The 20,687-nt window shown below is 34.9% G+C and overlaps 1 protein-coding gene across 8 annotated transcripts in view; it reads left to right on the top strand.

Annotated features, from left to right (window-relative positions):
* The window catches only part of RALGPS2 (Ral GEF with PH domain and SH3 binding motif 2), an 82,622-nt gene extending 63,959 nt beyond the window's left edge, over window positions 1-18,663 (top strand). For 2 of the 8 annotated variants that reach the window (XM_087890136.1, XM_060690137.2), the window contains exons 9-21: window positions 826-963; window positions 1,515-1,605; window positions 2,826-2,893; window positions 3,128-3,263; window positions 4,708-4,859; window positions 6,549-6,603; window positions 8,381-8,458; window positions 10,810-10,915; window positions 11,845-11,937; window positions 12,534-12,639; window positions 14,798-14,889; window positions 16,298-16,379; window positions 18,023-18,663. In XM_087890136.1, the coding sequence (XP_087746262.1) occupies window positions 826-963; window positions 1,515-1,605; window positions 2,826-2,893; window positions 3,128-3,263; window positions 4,708-4,859; window positions 6,549-6,603; window positions 8,381-8,458; window positions 10,810-10,915; window positions 11,845-11,937; window positions 12,534-12,639; window positions 14,798-14,889; window positions 16,298-16,372 (1,190 nt within the window). In that variant the 3' untranslated portion in view covers window positions 16,373-16,379; window positions 18,023-18,663. The remainder of the gene's footprint in view (window positions 1-825; window positions 964-1,514; window positions 1,606-2,825; window positions 2,894-3,127; window positions 3,264-4,707; window positions 4,860-6,548; window positions 6,604-8,380; window positions 8,459-10,809; window positions 10,916-11,844; window positions 11,938-12,533; window positions 12,640-14,797; window positions 14,890-16,297; window positions 16,380-18,022) is intronic. The other 6 variants (XM_087890138.1, XM_060690138.2, XM_087890137.1 and 3 more) reach the window with 3 other exon arrangements.
* Window positions 18,664-20,687: the final 2,024 nt, after the last annotated feature.

The following is a 20,687-nucleotide window of genomic DNA, read 5'->3' as shown; positions in this document are numbered from 1 at the left end:
AATGACCTACCCCCTGAGATACGCACGATATCAGACCTCCAGACTTTTCGTCGGGCCCTGAAAACACACCTATTCCATCTAGCTGGGCTGGCTTGATCCCATCGTCTCAGTTTTAATTGAATTTGGTTTTAATTGGGTTGTTTTTAATATCTTGGGCCAAAATTATTTAATTGTTTTTTAAATTGTTTTTAAATTTTATATGCAATGTTTTATCTTGGCTGTACACCACCCTGAGTCCCGCAGGAGAAGGGCGGTATAGAAATAAAATAATAATAAAAATAAAAATAAAAATAAAAATAATAAAAATAATAATTTAGACATCTAGCAGTTGAATTTTAAAATATAATTGGTGCATTAATTAAATATTTTGTTGAATTGCAAATATATTTTAGATACAGATTGAAATATAAAACTTTTATATGGAAGGCCAGAGTTGAACGTTTCAGGTTCGTGACATGTCTTCAAAGTCCAAATGCTATCTGAAGCAGAACCGGAAGGCTGTGATGTTATTTGATTTGAACTACAGGTAGTCCTCTCTTAGAACCACAGTTGGGATCAGCAACACCATTACTAAGTGCCATGATTGCTAAACTAAAAATCATGTGACTGCAAGGACCTACAGACTCAACTTCTTTTTGCTAAGCTCCCAAATGATGATCACATGATTGAAAAATACCGCAATGATCATAAATGAGAGGATTGATCACAAAGCTGGAGGTTTCCTTCACAAGTGTAACAGTCGCTAAATGAGGCAGTCAGTAAGCAAGATCTATCTTAACTTTTTCAATGCTCTATATGATAAAAAAAAATTTAATTCATCTTCAGGTATTTATCTCTCAGACTTGACATATATTGACTCAGCATATCCATCAACAGGAAGTATTCTGGAAAATGAGCAGAGATCAAACTTAATGAATAATATTCTTAGAATAATTTCAGACTTACAGCAATCTTGTGAATATGGTAAGTTATACCATGTATTTATATTACAGCATTATGTGCAACCAGTGAATAAAATTGCTTGAATATTAATTGAGGCTTGCTCAAATTTCACCTTTGATTAAAGGTGGTGATGAGATACTTTAAAAAATAATTCAAGATATGAAGAGTATATCTTAAAATATATCTCTTTCAACAAATGTAAATGGTAATATTTGTTTACTAAATTCTTTCAAAGAACAAAAAGGACTTTTCTCAACTTAGCATTCACTTTTTAAAAATAAAAATAATTTAACAATCTTCGATACAGTAAGCTTTCTATTATTCAAAAAGGTCTTTGAAACCACCCCCTTAATTTTGACTAAGCCTATTTCAAATAAAGTAATCTCTCAATAAGAACCTTCCTTTTTATTAATTTATCTACTATCTAAATGCCTGCTTTTGGGGGGTGGGGCAGGAAGGTAATATAATAATAATAGTTAACATTGATATGAAATCATGCCATATAAAAATACATAGATCTTAATGGCTGCCAATGAAATAATTGCTCTCCATGTATATTAATTACTATTTAGATATTCCTGTGTTGCCGCATGTTCAAAAGTACCTGAATTCTGTTCAGTATATAGAGGAACTTCAGAAGTTTGTGGAAGATGATAATTATAAGTAAGTATAAAAACTGGTCAATTACAGTGTATTCATTATTAAATTTTTGGTTTTAGAGCAATTTTCATAAAGAACAAAAAAAAGTACTTGTAGTCTTCTTTTATAAATATTTTAAAGTTTTAGGACATTTCTAGTTATAGGCTTTCATTTTTCATGAATACTTTCTTGCTCTTCCTTTTTTTTTCCTTTTACTTTCTTTCTCTTTCTTTCCTAGAACATAACCCTTGGCTGTAAATATTAAAAACAAATGAATAAAAAGAATAACAAACAGAAACCCCTGTAGTAGTTTAGGCACTGAACTAGGAATGAGGAAACTCATCCATTGAAATTTACTGGGTGAGCAGTAATTCTCTCCACCCAACCTGCAATACGGGGTTTTTGAGTAGATTCCCATGTAAGTCCTTTGAGTTCCGATAGGAAAGATGGGATATAAATCTAACAGATGAATAAGAATCAATAGTTATTCAGGATCTAAGACAATCTTAATGTATTACGAATTATTTATTATATACCCCTATTCTTAATCATCTTCCCTCCCAATTATTCTGTTATTAACTGCGGTATTTGGTATTCATTATATAAATCCATACTGGCCTTTTTAAAAACTAAGATTAATTGTCATGCAGTAGTTATATGTGCAACTGTTTTGTTCTTTTCTTTAAATTAATATACAGAGTGGAAGAAAGTTTCCAGGAAATCACAGTGTTTTTAAATAGCACGTCACATGTATTTTTTTAATGAAAAATAGGTATTTTGTATCTTACTTTAATGAGGTTTTTTATAATTTAAATCTATCAAATTATGATAATGGTTACTATTTTATTTTATTTTCTTAATTTATACTCCACCTAATTCATGGTTTGATGCTACTTTGGGAAGCTAATTATTATATTTTTATCTCACCTTTTCTTGTGTGTATGTCTGTAACTCAAGGTGGTTAACATACCTAACACTCCTGCCTTCTACTTTCCCCACAACAACAACCCTATGATATGTATCGGGCTGAGATAGAGTGACTGCCCAAGGTCATCTAGACACTTCTATAATTAAGGGAGGTTTCAAAGTCATAGTCTCCTTGTTTCTAGTCAACACGTTAGCCACCACCAATCTGGCTCAAATGATTTATTGATAGATTCCTAGTAGGAACTCCTAAAAAATGAAAGTAAGTGTAGCAGCCTGAATTTTCTATTAGCAAAATCTTTTTTTGTTTCTTAACACAGACTTTCATTAAAAATAGAACCTGGGACCAGTACCCCACGTGCCACTGCATCACGTGAAGATTTAGTTGGTAAGTATTAAACAAAATGTTCTGTTTCTACTCCCCAGTATTTCTATTTTCTTCTAATAACCATAAAAACTGTTAAATAGAAAGCCTAATTTAAGCAAACTTTTAAATAAGCTAAAAAGACAGAGAAATAGCTAAAATCTGTATATGCACTTCTGAAATTATTTCAAAGATTTTGAAGAATTATAATAACAAACTTGCTCTTTGCTCTACTCTTTTTTATGTATTTTTTTCCAGGCCCTGAAGTGGGTGTTTCTCCCCAAACAGTGCGAAAGAATGCTACTGCTGAAGGAGCATTGCTACCACCAACTCCTCCATCTCCTAGAAAACTGATGCCTCATGGGCATAGAAAGTGTCACAGTTTGGGATACAAGTTAGCATTTCATTTGAGATTCAGTTTCTTTTATTTAAATCCATGATACTCTGAATTATTGTTATTTAAAAATCCATGTATATGAACTAAGTATCTTCTTTGCCATTGACTTTTCATGCAGTGCATGTATTAGGTTGTTTATATAGCTTACAATACTTATACCTTTTTTAAACAAGTAAATTCAAGATAAAGATAAGTAAAGATATATATATCTTATAGATAAAGTAATGGCTGAATTTGTACATCATGATAACTCAGGATTATTAAATAATTTATTAAACAAGCCAAACTCAGATTTGCAGACAGACAATGCAATCATGGCATTGTTGGAACCCCAAAACAGAGAAACTGTCAAAAACAGAGAAGAGTCTAACAATGCAATATGCCAACCTTGAGCTATACATAATTGCTACCATCATAAAGTAATATTACTTGTTTGGTTAGAATATTTTTCTATTTTGTTTTAATTTCCTTTGCTTTATACCTCTGTGTATTGTTAGAACTTTGAATAGGAAATTGGATTAGCAGGTTAACTCAGTGATCTAAACGGTTCCTTTCTGTTTTCAGGAAACAAAACAAATTAGGTACAAGGCAACAAAATGCTCGTTTCTGTTTGTTTATTTTAACAAAATAATGTTTTGCTAAATCATAGTTACAATCATTGAACTGAAAAACCCTGGTTTCCTATTGATTTATATACTGAACCTGATTGTTCATACATTGATTGATTATGCCCCATCAATTCAATGTCAGATTTTAGCAAACACAGGGATAGATTTTCTCCAAAATGAACTTGGTCCTTCAGGTCTTCCAATGGTGCACCAGTCACTTACTAGTGATCATCCTCTTGCCTTGAGCAAAAGAAAAAAGAAAAAAAAAAGAAATGCAGTTAATCCTCATATTTAAACATTCCCAAAATTTAGGAATTAAATTGCAAAGTACAAATCATCTTGCTTGCAAATCATTTTATGATTGTGAATGTGGATGGCAATCTCTATTTAGGCTGCTTGTGGTAAAGAAAAATCAATACTTAAACATTGGTAGTGTACATAATTTCCTAATAACATTTTCATTCTTCCATTTCCACTTCTAATGTAATATTGGAATCCATTCTTTAATTGTCCATGTTCATAAATATTTGCCCATTGTTTATAAAAGTATAATGTACATATACATAGAAAAAAGCAGCAGGCATTGTAGAATTTTAGTACAAAAATATTAAATGTAACTCATTTATGCCTGTTTCTTTCATATCTATTATAAAATTATATATTCTTGTGAATATTTAACATTTTAAACTCTTTTTGCCTTTATTTATTTATTTAGTCTTTTTTTGGATTTGATTATTGAGGTCTGATCTATTATTAAATATACTTTTGGTACTATGTTATATTTAATACTTTAAAAATGTGATCAATTATTATGTATTTTACTATTTTTCTAGTTTCATTCATAAAATGAACACAGCAGAATTTAAAAGTGCAACATTCCCAAATGCAGGACCAAGACATCTTTTAGATGATAGTGTCATGGAACCACATGCTCCATTACGGGGGCAGGCAGAGAGCTCCACCCTTTCCAGCGGAATTTCAATAGGTGAGATTTTATCTCAATCAGTAAAAAAAGTATCTTGAAATTCAAACTTGTATTTTCTTCATTATATTTATATGCTACCTCTCTTCCATATTATTTAAGGGTCATGCATAGGCCTTATCCCCAAATAAACTACACTACACTGCACACTACAAACAGAGTTAGTGTCCTGGTGATTTGGGGATTAAAACCTCCCATGTTGTAAAATTACTCAGGATTTACTATCTTTTCAATGTCTAGTATAAAGTTCTATAAAAGCCTCATGCAAAAAGAGTCTCTGGGTTAGGTCTAAATTTTCCACACCCACATAAGAGCATGGGAAGGGAATAAAAATGATTCGAAAAAGCAAGTGGGAAAGGAATGGCCAGTTTCGCAGTATCCTTTGCAGTGAAAGTTAACTAAAATGCCCATCAACTGACAGGTTCACTGATCATAACTTGGCATAAATATCAGTCCATTGACTTACTTACTTACAAATTGACTTAGCATGGCTTAGCTAGGCTGCTAATTTTCATTTGGCTAGAGTCTTTCAGATATTTGTAGCAATCTATTACAAACGAGAACAAAGCAACATTTTCAAGGACATGAAAGGACACACATTAGATCTAGTTTTTGTTTCAACACAAATTCATTGTGATATGAAAGTGTGAAGATGTTGAACTCATCTTTTGTCAAGGACAGATCACTTTCTGATTGCTACAGAGTTATGTATAGCATTCTCTTCCTGTGCTGGGAAAGGACTCATTTAACTTTCCACCCCAGCATCTACCTATGGGTATTCAGAGGCTCCTGGGAAATTTCACAGGGATCTGGTAATCAGTTCATCCAAGTCACTGGTTACACATTTGTTTAATAGGACATTCAATGCCGTAGATAGATTGCATCATAGCTGTCTGCCCTTGCATGCAGATGTGGTGCAGCTTTTTAAAACACTGAAGAATTTAGGGTGGTGAACCAGTAGAAAAGATGCCTAAGAGACAGCTGGAGAAAGAACAATCTTGAATGGCTGAATCCTAGTACAAGCCTAAATTAGTTCACACAATGGTGATTCAGGTAGCAAAATTGAAGTCTTTTGCCTCCCTTATCTACATGCTGAATGCCACCCAGCAGCACTTTTTAAGACAACCTGCTTCCTTTCAGACCAGGATGTTCACCAATATAATCTCACTCATTCCACTGTGACAAATTTCATGCTATCCTTCTGGGCCATCTGCTCAGAAAAGGGAGATGGTGGCACTGCTTTTTAGAGGTTTTTCTTGTGTTTGGTTGGCTAATTCCAGAAGATGGTGCTAAATTGTTATTGTTCTACTTCATTTCTTTCATACATACAGAGACACAAACATAATGAAAGAAGAAGCACAAATGTACTAAACAAAGAACAAATACTATATACATATTCATTTAATATAATGCAATTAAATTATATTAGGCAATTAAACTATTCAAATTTAAGCGAGTTCTAACAGTTAAGTGGGGAGAGAGAAATTGAACATAAAAACTAGTATACACAGTTAAAATAATGTCATAAACAAAGCTCCCCGAAATAAGGTGTTTTCTTTTTAAACTAATGTCATTGCATTTGAGACAGTTTTATTATGGGTAATTTTTACAAGTTTTTAAGAAACATTTTTCAGGCTTGGCAAATCATAGAATTATGATGTTTTTAAATTGATTCACTTATTCCAATTTTAGGTAGCAGTGATGGTTCAGAGTTTAGTGAAGAAACTTCTTGGCCAGCATTTGAAAGGTAAGAGAAGTCAATATATTTTATATTGTTCAAATGTGTATTTAACATATGACAGTTTTACATTTCCACATAGAAAAGCATACTAAATATTTCTGGTATAATGCTTTTAATGAAGGCTCTGCTTTTCCTACACATGGATTATATATGTAAGACAAAATAATGGCTAAAATAGTTCAATCATGCAAGTTTTCTGGAGAGTGTATTATCACTAATAATTTAGCAGTGGTCCAAGAATCCTGTTTTGTAACAAATTTGCTCAGAGGGAACATATGCACCTTATATGAGTGGTTTATCATCAACTTATAACTAGCTGGGAGAATGTTGAAATAAGCTTCCCAAAGCTGAAGCTCCTATTTATAGTCTAGGCTTAGAGTAAAACCCAAGTGACAGTTGTCCTGAGCTGCTCCTAGAACAGCAAGACTGTTCATCAACCTGACCAATTTAGAACAGTAGACCACTGACTTTTCTGTCTTAATGAATGTATATGTTTGACTTATATAAAAACATGCTATAAATCTAGTATTGTTTTTATAAAATTACTTTTATTTTGTACAGTATATCATTGCAGCAGCTTTCAGATGAAATACATTGATCATTTGATAAAGCACCACTAATGATTTGAGGTGCTTATGCAGGTCCCAGTTCAGTACAAATGAAGTACTAGTAGACATAACAAGCTAATAGAATCATAGTTGATTTTATAAAACTAAAGGTTTTTCTTCTGCAGGATGAACTGTTCATATTCTTTTTCTTCCATGGCTTAGATTGTCTGTTTTCAGGCCAGTAACTTAATGCATTTTGCTCAATAATATGCATACAACAATAGTTCCATGAATATAAATAGAGGTATACATTTACCAACAAAGAAATAAAGGTAAATTTAAATTTCACACAAAATAGAGTACCTGCGAAGGCTCCTGGATTGGGGCTGAAAGGTGAAAGCAGAAGCAGTATGCTCCATCCCATATTTGGGTAGAGCAGGTTGCCCTGATAGACTGGTCTCACCAGAAACACACATAAATAGAGGTAGTTCTTGATGTACAATCATTTGGTCAGTGACAAATCCAAGTTATGACGGTTCTGAATGAATGGAGTTACAATCGATCCTCAGAGTTCTGGGTGTTCCAGAACATCATCACAATCTGGGTGCATGGCAACTCATTCGCACTTACAATAGCCAAGTACCCCACTGTCATATATAATCACCATTTGCAACCTTCCCTGCTGACTTCCCCAGAAAGTTATTGGGGAAGCCAGCAGAGAATATTGTAAATCACTGGAATAAGCGCCCCCCCGCCCCCAATTCTCACATCCAGCAGTTCTGCACTCATGCCGCATCAGCCACTCACACATCCCTGTATGCACCATATAATCCCTACATTTATTCAGAAGAAAAAGCCAAGAAACACTGCTAAACCACTATAAGAGTGAATGTTCTCATATTCTAATTGCTCTCATATTATGACATTAACATATTATGTTAATGTTCTCATATTATATTGCTCCTGATCACTTGCCTTTTAGAAATGTCTTGTTTTAACTGCTGGTGTTAATTGTCTAATCATTCATTGGGATGCCAGGAAGAATATTCTATTGCTATATGTGTTCACACCGAGAACATGTGGTGTTCAAATAAGAGATCTTTTGAAAACATGAAATACATGAACAAGAAGAAGTAGCAATGTAGCAGGAAGGAAAGCTTGTTATAGTGTTCTAACAAATGATGACTATGAATTTAAAAAATGTAACCCATACCATTTATAATGGAATCCAACAGGAACAGATTATACCATTCTCTTGGTCCGGTGACAAGAATAGCACGAAATGGCTATTGGAGCCACATGAAGGGCAGCAGGTACCAATCCCTTGTATTCAAGGGCCAGACACTTTCCTCTGGTGTTGGTGACTGATTTGTGAAGTGGATCTAATCTGACACTCCTGTTCTTTCTAACTATCTTGATACTCTCTTGACATATCACATCTATCAAAACAGGATTTCTATCTTAAAATTTAATCATATCTTCACAGTCTATGACTGCTCATTTTAATCTGCATATCTAATTTATTAATGTTATTTTAAACATTTAAAAATGTAAAAATACTTGGCTCTCTACTTTAAAAAAAAACCCTCTAAAGCAGTGATGGCTAACCTTTTCCGGACCGAGTGCTCAAAGCGCACACACGCACCCAAACCCCCAACATGCAATGTGTATGCACCTCCTGCATGCACCCTGCCCCTCCACATAGGCACGTGCGGCCCCTGCACATGCTCACCCCCCACGCATGCACAGCAGAGACCCGAAGACCAGCTGGCCAGCGGGAGGTGCATGCACGGAGGAGCTGAACTGGGGCAATGGCTCGCATGCCATTAGAGAGGGCTCTGCGTGCCACAGATTCACCATCACGGCTCTAAAGCATCATTTATGATACTTGATGGTACTGGAAGTAATTGGATAGCAAGAGTAATGCTTGAACTTTGAAGATTGAGTGAGAGTTAAGATGTTGCTTTTTCTTTTTATCCTGAGCCATATAAATTGTAAATCAGATGCCCATTATTTCCAGAGAGGCAGAAAGATGTGGGGTAACAGGTATGGCCAGGTCCCCCAATTTCAGTTCCCATTCCCCATCCTTGCTTATTCTCACACCTCTCCAAAATATCTTTGGCAGTTTTTATTAGAAGATAAAAACTACTGTATGTCACTGAAGATGAGTCTCTGTGCCAAAGTGCCTTTCAGCAAAAAAGACTTTTTTAAAAAAAAAAAAAAGTTGCAGTAATAATATCATAAAATAAATAGGGGTTCCCTTCATTTTGGTTTCTTAGCAATGCTATGCAAGAATTTCCTTGCCTTAAAGTTGCTTTGAATAACATTTTATGAGAAGCACTTACATTCACATCAAGGGTGCCGTCGGCCAGACAATGTCGGCTGGCGACCCCCAGGGGGAGGGCCTTCTCTGTGGCAGCACCTTCCCTCTGGAACGACCTGCCCCCGGAGATACGTAGGATCCCAGATCTCCGTGCTTTTCACCGTGCCCTTAAAACTTTTTTATTTCATCAAGCCGGGCTGGCTTAACCCCCCCCCTTAGATATTTTTAATTGTTAATTGATTTTAGTTGGGGTGTTTTAAATTTATTGGGCCAAAATTTGTTTAATTCTTTTTTTAAAAAAATTAAATTTTGTATGCGATGTTTTTAGTCTTGGCTGTTCACCACCCTGAGTCCAGTGGGAGAAGGGCGGTACAAAAATATAAATAAATAAATAAATAAATAAATAAATAAATAAATAAATAAATAAATAAAGCAAGCAAGCAAGCAAGCAAGCAAGCAAGCAAGCAAGCAAGCAAGCAAGCATTTTTACATTCTTCAGCACCTATCCACAATTTAGCGTCAAATAAGTGTTACAATCTGATGTAATGTAGACACGCATTTGTTAACTTTTGAAGGTCTAGAAAGCTCAGTTTGTCATCTTTCTTAGTTTATATGCTAAATAGTTGAAAGATGTATGGAAGAAATTCTCCAAGATGTTTCAGAAATTTTTACTTTCTTAGTCTGTCTCTAGGGAGTGATGGCTATGCCACATAAGTTGCTTGGTATGCAGTTACACAAACACTTGTGCAGTCAAATATTTCCTGTCATTAAAAGTTGGTCAGCTACTCACTTGTTAGAACACAACCTATCTTACAACAGCTTTATTTAACAGCTCTGGGGCCAGCTTTTCTGCTTTCCTGCTGCTTCTGTTATTGCTTTCAAATATCTTGGTATGGTATTGTGCATGTATTAAACTCTTGCTGATTTTCTTTGTTTTCTTTTTATATTTTTTTTCATTAACTCAAGTGACTACTATAAAATCAATATTTTTAGCAGATCTGGAAAAGTCTGGAAAGAACTATTTAAAATAAAAGGAAAGGAGTTTTTAAAGTGGAGCTGATTCCAGCTTTTTTGTCAATTAAAATTATTTGTAGCTCTTTGTCATAATATATAATAGTGAAAGTTATAGTTATTCATAAATTAATTGTTAAAGTGAAAGTCGTACTGTGCAAGTAAAATATATAATCTTTCTAAAAGTTGATATCTTTCCATAATTAAATCCAATAATTAAAATGTTAGTATTTTGTTTCGGAAACCATAGATAATATTAGTGATGCTTCAAGAATTTCTGTTGAAATACACAGTACTTTCCCATACTTTACATTTGCTTTTTTTTTTTAGTTCTGCAGAGTCTGAAGATTTAGCTGTTCATTTGTATCCAGGAGCCGTTACTATTCAAGGGGTTCTTAGAAGAAAAACTTTGTTGAAAGAGGGGAAGAAACCAACAGTAAGTTATTAAATAAATAATTTGAAATGTTTTCAAAATTGGCTTTTCCTGTTTCAAAAAATATTTTAAATCATTCATTTTAATTAGATCACCAATGATTGCTCAAGTATTTGAATTACGTACACATCAGTAGGTTATTAAGTAAGTATTTGGAAGTCAGTTGATAGGAAAACAGGATATATAACGTGTAAAATACAATATCTTGTGGCAAGATATCTTGTGACTTACTCAAATACTGTATTTTTCGGAGTATAAGACACACTTTTCCCCCCATAAAAGAGGGTAAGAATTTAAAATTTGGGTGCGTCATATACACCGAATGTAGCCCCGCCCACCCACCAGCCCCCCGGAAAATTGGGCACGCAGAGGCAGTAATAGGCTATGGCAATCCCTGCAGCCTGAAACAACTGATCTTCGGGAGGCCAATCCAACTGACAATCAGCTGCTTCTGCTAATCAGGCTGTGCTGAAGCTGAAATTGAAATGGGCTGTTTGCTGCAAGGAGGCTAATTGCTGGGAGATAGAGGCAGAATTTTTTTTCTTGTTTTCCTCCCCAAAAAAGGTAGGTGCAATTTTCAGAGTGTTTTATACTCTAAAAAATATGGTAATCTGTGCGGCTACCCCTCTAATGTACTTCCTGTGAATGATATTGAAAAATACTGAGACTGACAGTAGTTCATGTCCAGGAAATAGCTTTTAATTTTGGGGTCTTGGATGTTAGATTTACATTTGTTTGGGAACCTTCCACATCATCACAGCACAAAATGTTATATTAGAGTATATAATGTGGATTACAGCTAACAATATTCTAAAAGTCTCATTCTGCTGAGTTAATGTGTAAAATGAATAGGAGTTAAATATATACAAAATTAAGATACAATGGAAGATACATTTTGAATTTATTAACCGTGTGATTTTCTAATCATATAGGTAGCTTCTTGGACCAAATACTGGGTGGCTCTATGTGGAACACAGCTTTTCTACTATGCTGCAAAGTCTTTGAAGGCTACAGAGAGAAAACATGTGTGTACTGTATTCTTGCTTTTAGCTGAGAGGGATAGTTTTTGGCAGAAGGATTTTTTTCAGCCTTTCAGTGTGAATGCTGCATATTCTGCAGCTCTGAGCTACCATCGTTCTATAAACTTCATATTGTCAAAATATGTCATTCATTTGCTTCCTCTGTTTTAACTTTGAGCTTTGCTGCAAGCAAGTTGTAGCAATTTTTAAAACTAATTCCAAATTCCTGCTGTTATTACTGCAGAAAGGTCCATATCTAGAATCTGTACAAGAAGCTTTATAAATTCAGTTCCATTTTTCTGTGCATGGAAAAATAGCAACTTTCTGCCTACATAAGGAGATTCAAAGAGAAAAAGTTTTTCCATAATTGACATAAAACTTGCTTATGTGACACCCCTGTTTGTGGATCAAGTCCCACATTAACTCTGGGATATATAAAATAGTGTATCCCTTTTGAGTTTACTTAATCTGTTTTGTATTACAAAAGCCAGCAGGTCAATTCTGCTCTTTTTGTTGCAGCCATTATTTTTAATGCAAATATTGCTGTACCCTTTTTGTTCTTATTTTCTTTTCATTGATGTTCCCCCCACTCCTACTTTTAGTTCAAATCTACACCAAGTAAGAATGTGTCAGTAGTGGGTTGGATGGTTATGATGGCTGATGATCCAGATCATCCGGATCTTTTCTTACTCACAGATTCTGAAAAAGGTCAGTAACATTAGTTACTAGTAGTAAATTCTTGATTTAATTGTCTTTAGAAATAATAAACACTGCAGTATTCACCTTCGTCCAAATTGGACATTAGCAGATTTTGCCCCCCAAATGGTCAAAGTCTGTTCAGCAAATCAGTCCAGAAAGTATTCAATGCTCTCCTCCAAATTGAAATTCAGTATTAACCCATTTTACTGATAATACTAAATTCAGTTTTGAAGAGGAACAATGAATATTGTCTGGATTTTTCATTTGTAGCTTGAACAATCATTTGGCATTTAAAGGATACCTCTTACCTGTTATTGGACATCAGTGGTTGTTATTAACTGTTAAAAGAAAATTAAACTTAACAGTTATGTTACATTCAACACCTCTTCCCTGCGATTATTTGTTAAATCAGTTATAGTCTTCGATTTTCATTTTAAGATAGTTCAAAATTATCACAGCTTCTGAAAAAAATGACTTATAACATTTATTTGCACTTATAACTGTCGCAGCACCCCCACTGTTACATGATTGCAATTCGGACACTTGACATCCGGCTCACATCCTGCTCATGTGTACGACCAGTTGCAACATCCTGCAGATATGTGATCATTATTTGTGTCCTTTGTTGCCAACTAAAAATGCCCATGTGATTCATTCAATCACTGTGATTTGCTTAATGTCCACCATAAAAATTGTCATAAAATCATTCCATTACAACCACCATGAATTACAATGGAAATTTCAGTCCCATTTTTTATCATAAATCAAGGATTCCTGTAGTTATATTAGTGTAATACAAAATACTTCAGGGTTTAATTGTATTATTGAGCTGTGATGTAGCAAAGTGAATGGGGCTCTAATTCTTGAAGATGGGACTAAAAAGAATTACATTAACCATTAATAGATATTTATTAATCTGTTGCTGGAAAGTCATTTCAATGTTTTAATCGAATTACCTTCTTTGAAAAGAAACATCTATCTTAAGTCCCCCATAGTTGTGGTGAAAGGAATTCAGAATGTAAGCAGTGTGAGGTTAGTTTTTAGTTTAATAAGCCATCTGACCTAAATGGTCAAAATGGAAAAATGCTGGAGCTTCTGGCCTGGAATATTATTATAGCAGCTCAGAAACTTTATATGCCAGGAAGATGAGTCTTAGGTGGATTTTGCCTTCTTAGCAGATAAGTGAGAAGTTATCTTATAAGTGAATAATTTGTGATGGAGATGACTTTATACTACAAATAAAATTGTACAAATAAAATAAATCTTCTAGGCTCATTCCATGAAACAAATATTGGACACATGTTTAAAATTCTATACTTTTCTCCAGTGGTGAAATGTAAAATTTGTTACTACCAGTTCTGTGGGTGTGGCTTGGTGGGAGGGAGTAATGTGACTGGGTGGGCATGGCCAACTTTTTTTTTTTTTTACTTTTAAAAGCATTTTTTCTACAACCTCTTTGGCTGAAGAAGTTGTTTAAAAAATGCTTTTAAAAGGCTCTGACGATCCCAGCTGAGTTGCCTGATCGTCAGAGCCTTTTAAAAGCATTTTTTTACAACCTCTTCGGCCAAAGAGGTTGTAGAAAAAATGCTTTTAAAAGGGTCTGATGATCCCAGCTGAGCCACGTGATCATCAGAAGCTTTTTTTTTTTTTTTTTACTTTTAAAAGCATTTTTTCGGCTGAAGAAAAAATGCTTTTAAAAGTATTTTAAAAAAAGCCTCTGATGATCGCGCGGCTCAGCTGGGCATGCGGAGGGGAGGGGGGCAGGGATTTTTGCTACCAGTTCTCCAAACCACCCGCCGCCATCGCTACCAGATCGCGCGATCCGGTCCAAACCGGGAGCATTTCACCCCTGCTTCTCTCTCAGAAAAAAATCTTGATTGGCTTTATGAGTATATATTTTATCATATATTAAAAATACTGGTAGTGCCTGTTGCTAGATATATATATTTGTATGATAGGTCAAAGAAATGGCTACAAGATTTGCTCCAGAAAGTTAGGGGACTCTGCCAAGGGGACTTTGACAGTGTTCAGGTGAAAATAACCAATAAATTCTGTCAGTGGAAGCATATGATTGAATTCCACACACTAGTGGTTTTGTTTTAGTGTTTAATTGACAGTACGAGATGGTTTTAATTTTTAATGGAAAATTCTTCATTTTGTCATTCAGGGAATTCATACAAGTTTCAAGCTGGTAACAGAATGAATGCAATGCTGTGGTTCAAGCATCTAAGTGCTGCTTGCCAAAGCAACAGACAACAGGTGAGAGAGCAAGAATTATGAAGTGATGCTTTAGTTGCCATTAAGACCTGAATATAAAGTGGTTCCTCACAAGATACAAAAAATGTGTGTATTGTTGTATTACTCTGTCCCAGCTCAATGGTGGTAGGGCTGGGTTGAGGGTTCTTTTGGATTAGCAAGCAATTGCACACTGCTTCCTTAAGAATCTCTGTTTGGATTCAGCTGTGTTTTACATCTATCATCCTGTCTCCATCCTTCCCTTTTGAGGGAAGACTGTTGAATGGTGGGAATTCAGCTGCCAAATGTCTTAGAAGCGGCTTCTAGGACTCTTTCAGTTTCAGTTTAAATCCAAGATACATATATTAGTCATTGTAATTTATTACCTTGTTGGGGACTAGATGAGTGACCACTCACCTCTTGGTCCTTTAGTTTCTTAACAGGCTTTGATACTATCAACCTATAGTATTCTAGACTACCTGTAAAGGGGGGTGGGGGATTGGAGGCATTGTTTCAGATTCTTATCTTTCCTGAATAGATAGTTCTAATCAATGATTGAGGAGGAAGAAAGGTCAATCCAGTGATTGCTTACATGGGATACAGCAAAGTTCAATGGGCTCTCCCCTTCATCTATATGAAACTCCTGGAAGAGATCATTCATTCATTTGTGGTACAGTAACATCTATATGCTGATGATACTGAGATTTATATTGCTACCCTGGGCTCATCAAGGGATCCCACTTCATCTAACTCCTGGAACATGTTTGGAATTGGGTGGAAACAAACAGATTATAGTTGAATCCATGCAAGACAAAGTTGCTATTTGTTCATTGCATTTCTCTTTTTGCTCTAGAGTTGTCTCTAGAGGGAGAAGCACTCGACTTGGAGTTCCTCTTGGCTACTGCTAGATTTACAGATGGAGGCTGTGGGCCTTTGCCCACTTTTGGTTATGTGCTGAAGCAGTAGAATCTAGCTAAAATAACATGCTCTTATGAACACTCATTTAGAGTTTTACAGTCTCTTCTATGTGGGCCATCTTTAGAGGACCCAGAAACTGCAGTTGTTGGCACTCAGTGCTACAGGCAAATTACATCTACATCACAAGCCTTAGGTTGGCTACAATAGGTTTCCAAGTGCAATTCAAATTGTGTGCTTTAACTTACAAACTTGCATGTAGGTACCTTCAGGACCATCTTCTTCAATCTGAAATGGACATCTCTAAAGTGAAGTGAGGGTAGATAAATCTTTCCTCTTCCTCTCCCTCCCCAAAAAATGAATCCATAATATTTTTTAGCCATGACAGCTGTCCCCTGGAAAGAAAACTGACTATATTGTTGTCTTTGGAGATTCTCAATCATCCAGATCACAGATGTCAAACTCTATTGCGTCACATAACATCACATGACATATTGTGACTTTTTTGCCTTTGCAGAGCTGGAGTGGGTGTGGCTTGCGCATGATACATCCAGGGTGCCAGTTTGACACCCCTGATCCAGATCATGGCTAACCCAAAGGTGCTTTTTAGTCTAGTTGACTATTTTGTTGATGGCTTCCAAAAGTTTATTAAAATCAGCCTTTTTGGAAGCTGTTTGACGTTTAATAGGTTAATTCCATTTACATTTATTTTGTATATTCATTGTATCTAGTGAGGTGAATGTTTCATATTTATATTCCATTATCAGTGTTTTAATTTTTAATTGTTATAAGCCACCTAAAGTCTGGGAAGATTCAGATACCTAATAAATAAATAAATAATAATAATTTCCATTGTGACAAATGGCTCTGTGGGGAATAGAATAGTCCAAATGGAGCAAGCTTTGGACTCTCTTTTTGGAGATCTCTTCCACAGAATATTTGATAATAATAGTTCTGTGCAGGATGGATAGGATGATGCAGCTGGAGCAGTTTCTGAAATCATATTGACCTGATTGCCTCTTTTACTGTCTTAATTAAAAGAAGCATAATTGTAGGACTCCAAACAAAATCTCTCCCAACAGAAATATCCAGCTTCTGCCTAAATACATCCAGTAAAGGGGAATCTATTACCTCCATGGATAACTCTTTCCACTTTTGAATTGCCCTTATTATCAGGAATATTTTCCTAACATTCAACTAGAGTCTGCCTTCCTGTAATTTAAAATAGCTGTCTTGTGACCTGAATAATGGCATGATGGATAACAGGCTATGACTTTATGTGAAATATCCTAAAATACCTGAGTTTATTATATCCCCCTAATATTCTCTTAACAGTAAAACTATCAAGTTATCTCAGTCTCTCCTTAACGTAGTTTCCAGTCTAGTGATTTTTGCTGCCTTTCTCTCTTATTTAAACAGAAAGTCCGTAACTAAACATTGTGTATAATTATCTGATTAGAATGGAACAGAATAGAACTATAATATCCTACTCTTTGGAAATAACCTTACTATATTGATGCAGCCTAAGATTATATTTCCTTTTTTGCGGCCACATCATCTCCTAGCATTCAACTTGTGATCTACTTAATTCGCAAAATTCCCTTTTTGCATATACTATTGCCAAGTATTCTCTATCCTATACATATATGTACATTTTATTTTTGAAAGGAATGTTACATTTCCATTTATTATTTTCAGTTTGACTCCTTAATCTCCCAAATTTACATCTGAAATATTCCCTCCAGTTTAATGATCTTCCAGATGATAATAAAAAAATGTCCCTGAATATCAAGTCCAGGATTGAATTCTGTGGCTTGATTTCTTCCATAGCCTGGCTGAGGAGCCTTTGAAGAGCAATTTGAGTATAGTTTTATGACAAACAAAATAAGAACCATTAGGTCTTCATTCAAGGGTTCTCTCATTCACCTCCCCTCTTTTGTGTACTAATGGAAAGAGATTAGAAGCATCTGTTTTTGGTTTTAACTATGAGAACTATAATTTGTTTTTAAAAGAGCAGTTTGAAAATAAGCAAGAACCAAAGGTTAGTTACCGATCTTGCCTAATTCTCAAGCTATTCTTGAAAAAAGTGTATTTCTATAAATTTAGTGCATTTGGAAGCAGCATATGAATCTCAATTTTGTCTCTATTTGATTGCATAACAGGAAACTAGGATTTTATTTCTAAACTTGAACCTAAGTTATACCTCTAATTTTCTTTACAAAATTATTTCTTCTGTTAATAGGTTCCTGCCAATTTAATGACTTTTGAGTGACCAGCTACTGCAGAATTTGATCCAAGAATTTGCTTCATCCACTTTTGAATGCTATTTCATGGTTTGAGAAGTCCTGTTGAAGGCATGCCAGCTATACTTCTGACTAGGAAGTTCTGAATAAAAGCACTAAGATTTCAGGGAATGGAATGTGACATGAACTACCGTGAGGCTTGCTGCTATTCAATATTCTCTGAACTGACTTGTGGAAACCACTGCCTTAAAGAATGAAAGGTTATCCAACATGAAACACCAAATTTGTGTGTGTGTGTGTGTGTGTAAAACCTCTGATGGTGCTGTGCTTAGGTTAAGTAGGTTGTAGCTAGTTTGTATTTGTGTTTACTTTGTTACATTTTAATTTTAAAGCCCTGCTTTTTTCAGCTTTTCTTGTTGTAAAAGGAGTATATCTGAAACTTAAGGGTGTTTCAAGGGGTGTTTGTGCAAGGGGATAGCCTGTGTTTTCTTGAAAAATATGCAGCTTATATCTGTGTCCCTCTGTATTAGCTCTTGTGCTCAGCTAATTGGGGACACAGTATAATTAGTTTAGCTTAGAATGTAACAACTGTAATATATGCAAATTTATCTTCTTTTTATAAAGCACTGACTTTGCAGAATTTGATACTACATGAGGTTTTTCTTTTCTGCAAGTGACCCAACAGCCAATATATTCATTCTTTTTTTTTTGAGAGAGAGAGAGAGAGAGAGAGAGAGAGAGAGAGAGAGAGAGAAAGATCTTGGTTGGTTCCTTGGTTTCAAGGAAGCTCTGGGAAACATCAGGAGGTCAGAACTGAGAATTTAATCTCAACATATTTTCAGACATAACACCCTCATTTCTCCAAGAAACAGTTTACGTACACATTGTATGCTTTTCCACAAGCAAGTTTACCCCTGAAAATCTTTATTGCTGCCTATTAAATATTGTTTTACAGATGAAAACCTTATATTTTCCTTTTTGTAGAAGAAGCACATGATTGGGATTATAAATTTTTCATTTCTGTTATATCAGAGCTGGAAACCATATCTCTGTAGAATAAATTTATTTGTGTATAGTTTGCAAAAGTCACCACCTACAAAATCAGAAAAATCTGCAAGTAAAAAGATAAGCCACTGGTGGGATTAATTACAAGTAGGTTTAGTTTAGTGTAAGAAAAGATAGGTTGTCATTTCACATATTTCCTTTAAAAAACAGCCTACCACCACATGAGATAATTTGTAAAGAAACTCATGCTCTGAAATTTGTCTGTGTTACTATGATAGCATGATACTTTGAACTAGACAATTTCAGAGCCTTCACATGGTAATAATTTTGATCACAAGAAAACAAAGTCAGTTGGAATCAACTTCATCAGTGCTATAGCCCAATTAATAAGAATATGAATATATATATATATGTATGTATGTATGTATGTATGTAGGTCTTTGGTTATTCGGGTCTTCTCCCACGTAAAATTGGAAGTGTCTTGGTGACGTTTCGACGAAGTCTAATTCGTCATCTTCAGGCTGGTGTTCTCGGCTTCGTGCTTCCAGGAGCAATTTGCAATTTGCTCCTGGAAGCACGAAGCCGAGAACACCAGCCTGAAGATGACGAATTAGACTTCGTCGAAACGTCACCAAGACACTTCCAATTTTACGTGGGAGAAGACCCGAATAACCAAAGACCTACATACAAACACCCGCGAAAACCTGAGAATATATATATATACATACTGAAATTATAAAGAGTAACTCAAATTCATATGTGTGTAGAATGTCATTGGTTCATGTGTCTAAAGGATATGTTTTCTAAAAGGCTTTTTCCTGCTAGTAGGATAGGCAGAAATGGCAGCTGTCCACAGAAGGAAATAATAAGGTTGACATAAAACTTTTATGCAAAGTACAATGAAAAAAAAATGGGGACATTAAAATTATCCACTTTTAAAATCTGTTTCTTTGTTCCTGCCAAAAAGTTCACAATATATTTAAATTTTGGATTCTTGGGGAATTAATACTCAGTTCTGACCTTCTAGTGGTATTTGTTATAAAAGGAGACCTGCATGTTCTTGACTTGCTTAGTTTACACATCTGCCAATAAATGACACAGGATGTTTCATGGGAACATCTTTATAGCCAGCAGTATTACTATATAGAGTTTGCACAATTTAATTTCCACTTTTCAGAGTTTAAAAAAAGCATCCCATTTTTTAATGTTGTGGAATGAAATCCTGTGGAATTTGTTCTAAAAAAGTGCGGAAGAAGAAGAATTGTGTAGATAGACTTATCCAATTGATCACCATTCTTATGAGTAGAAAGATGCAACTGCAAACGACAACTTAATTAGGTATAGAGTTTTGAAAGAGAAAAGGTCAACTCATGCCAGTTTTTCATATGATGTCTAATATAGTTAGCTTTAGCATGTGGAATGAGTACTTTTGAACATTTACAATATTTGATTCAGATCACTGAACATCATACATATTTTCTGAGATAAATCATTTTTGAAACTTATATAATATTGTCACAACTAATTCATTACGTCAAAATGTTTCTCAAAAGGAAATGGATGGTTTGGAAAGGGAGCACACACACAAAAGTAGGCACATGTATCAGCTCAAAACCAGGTTGGAAACTTGTTTTTGCCCAATAGACTAAAAACTAAAAA

This window comes from Pantherophis guttatus, chromosome 3 (assembly GCF_059756535.1).
Source record: "Pantherophis guttatus breed Tessera chromosome 3, ASM5975653v1, whole genome shotgun sequence".
NCBI classification, from domain to species: Eukaryota; Metazoa; Chordata; class Lepidosauria; order Squamata; family Colubridae; genus Pantherophis; species Pantherophis guttatus.
The sequence above is the reverse complement of the archived record's forward strand: the minus strand, read 5'-3'. Positions and strand labels throughout refer to the sequence as shown.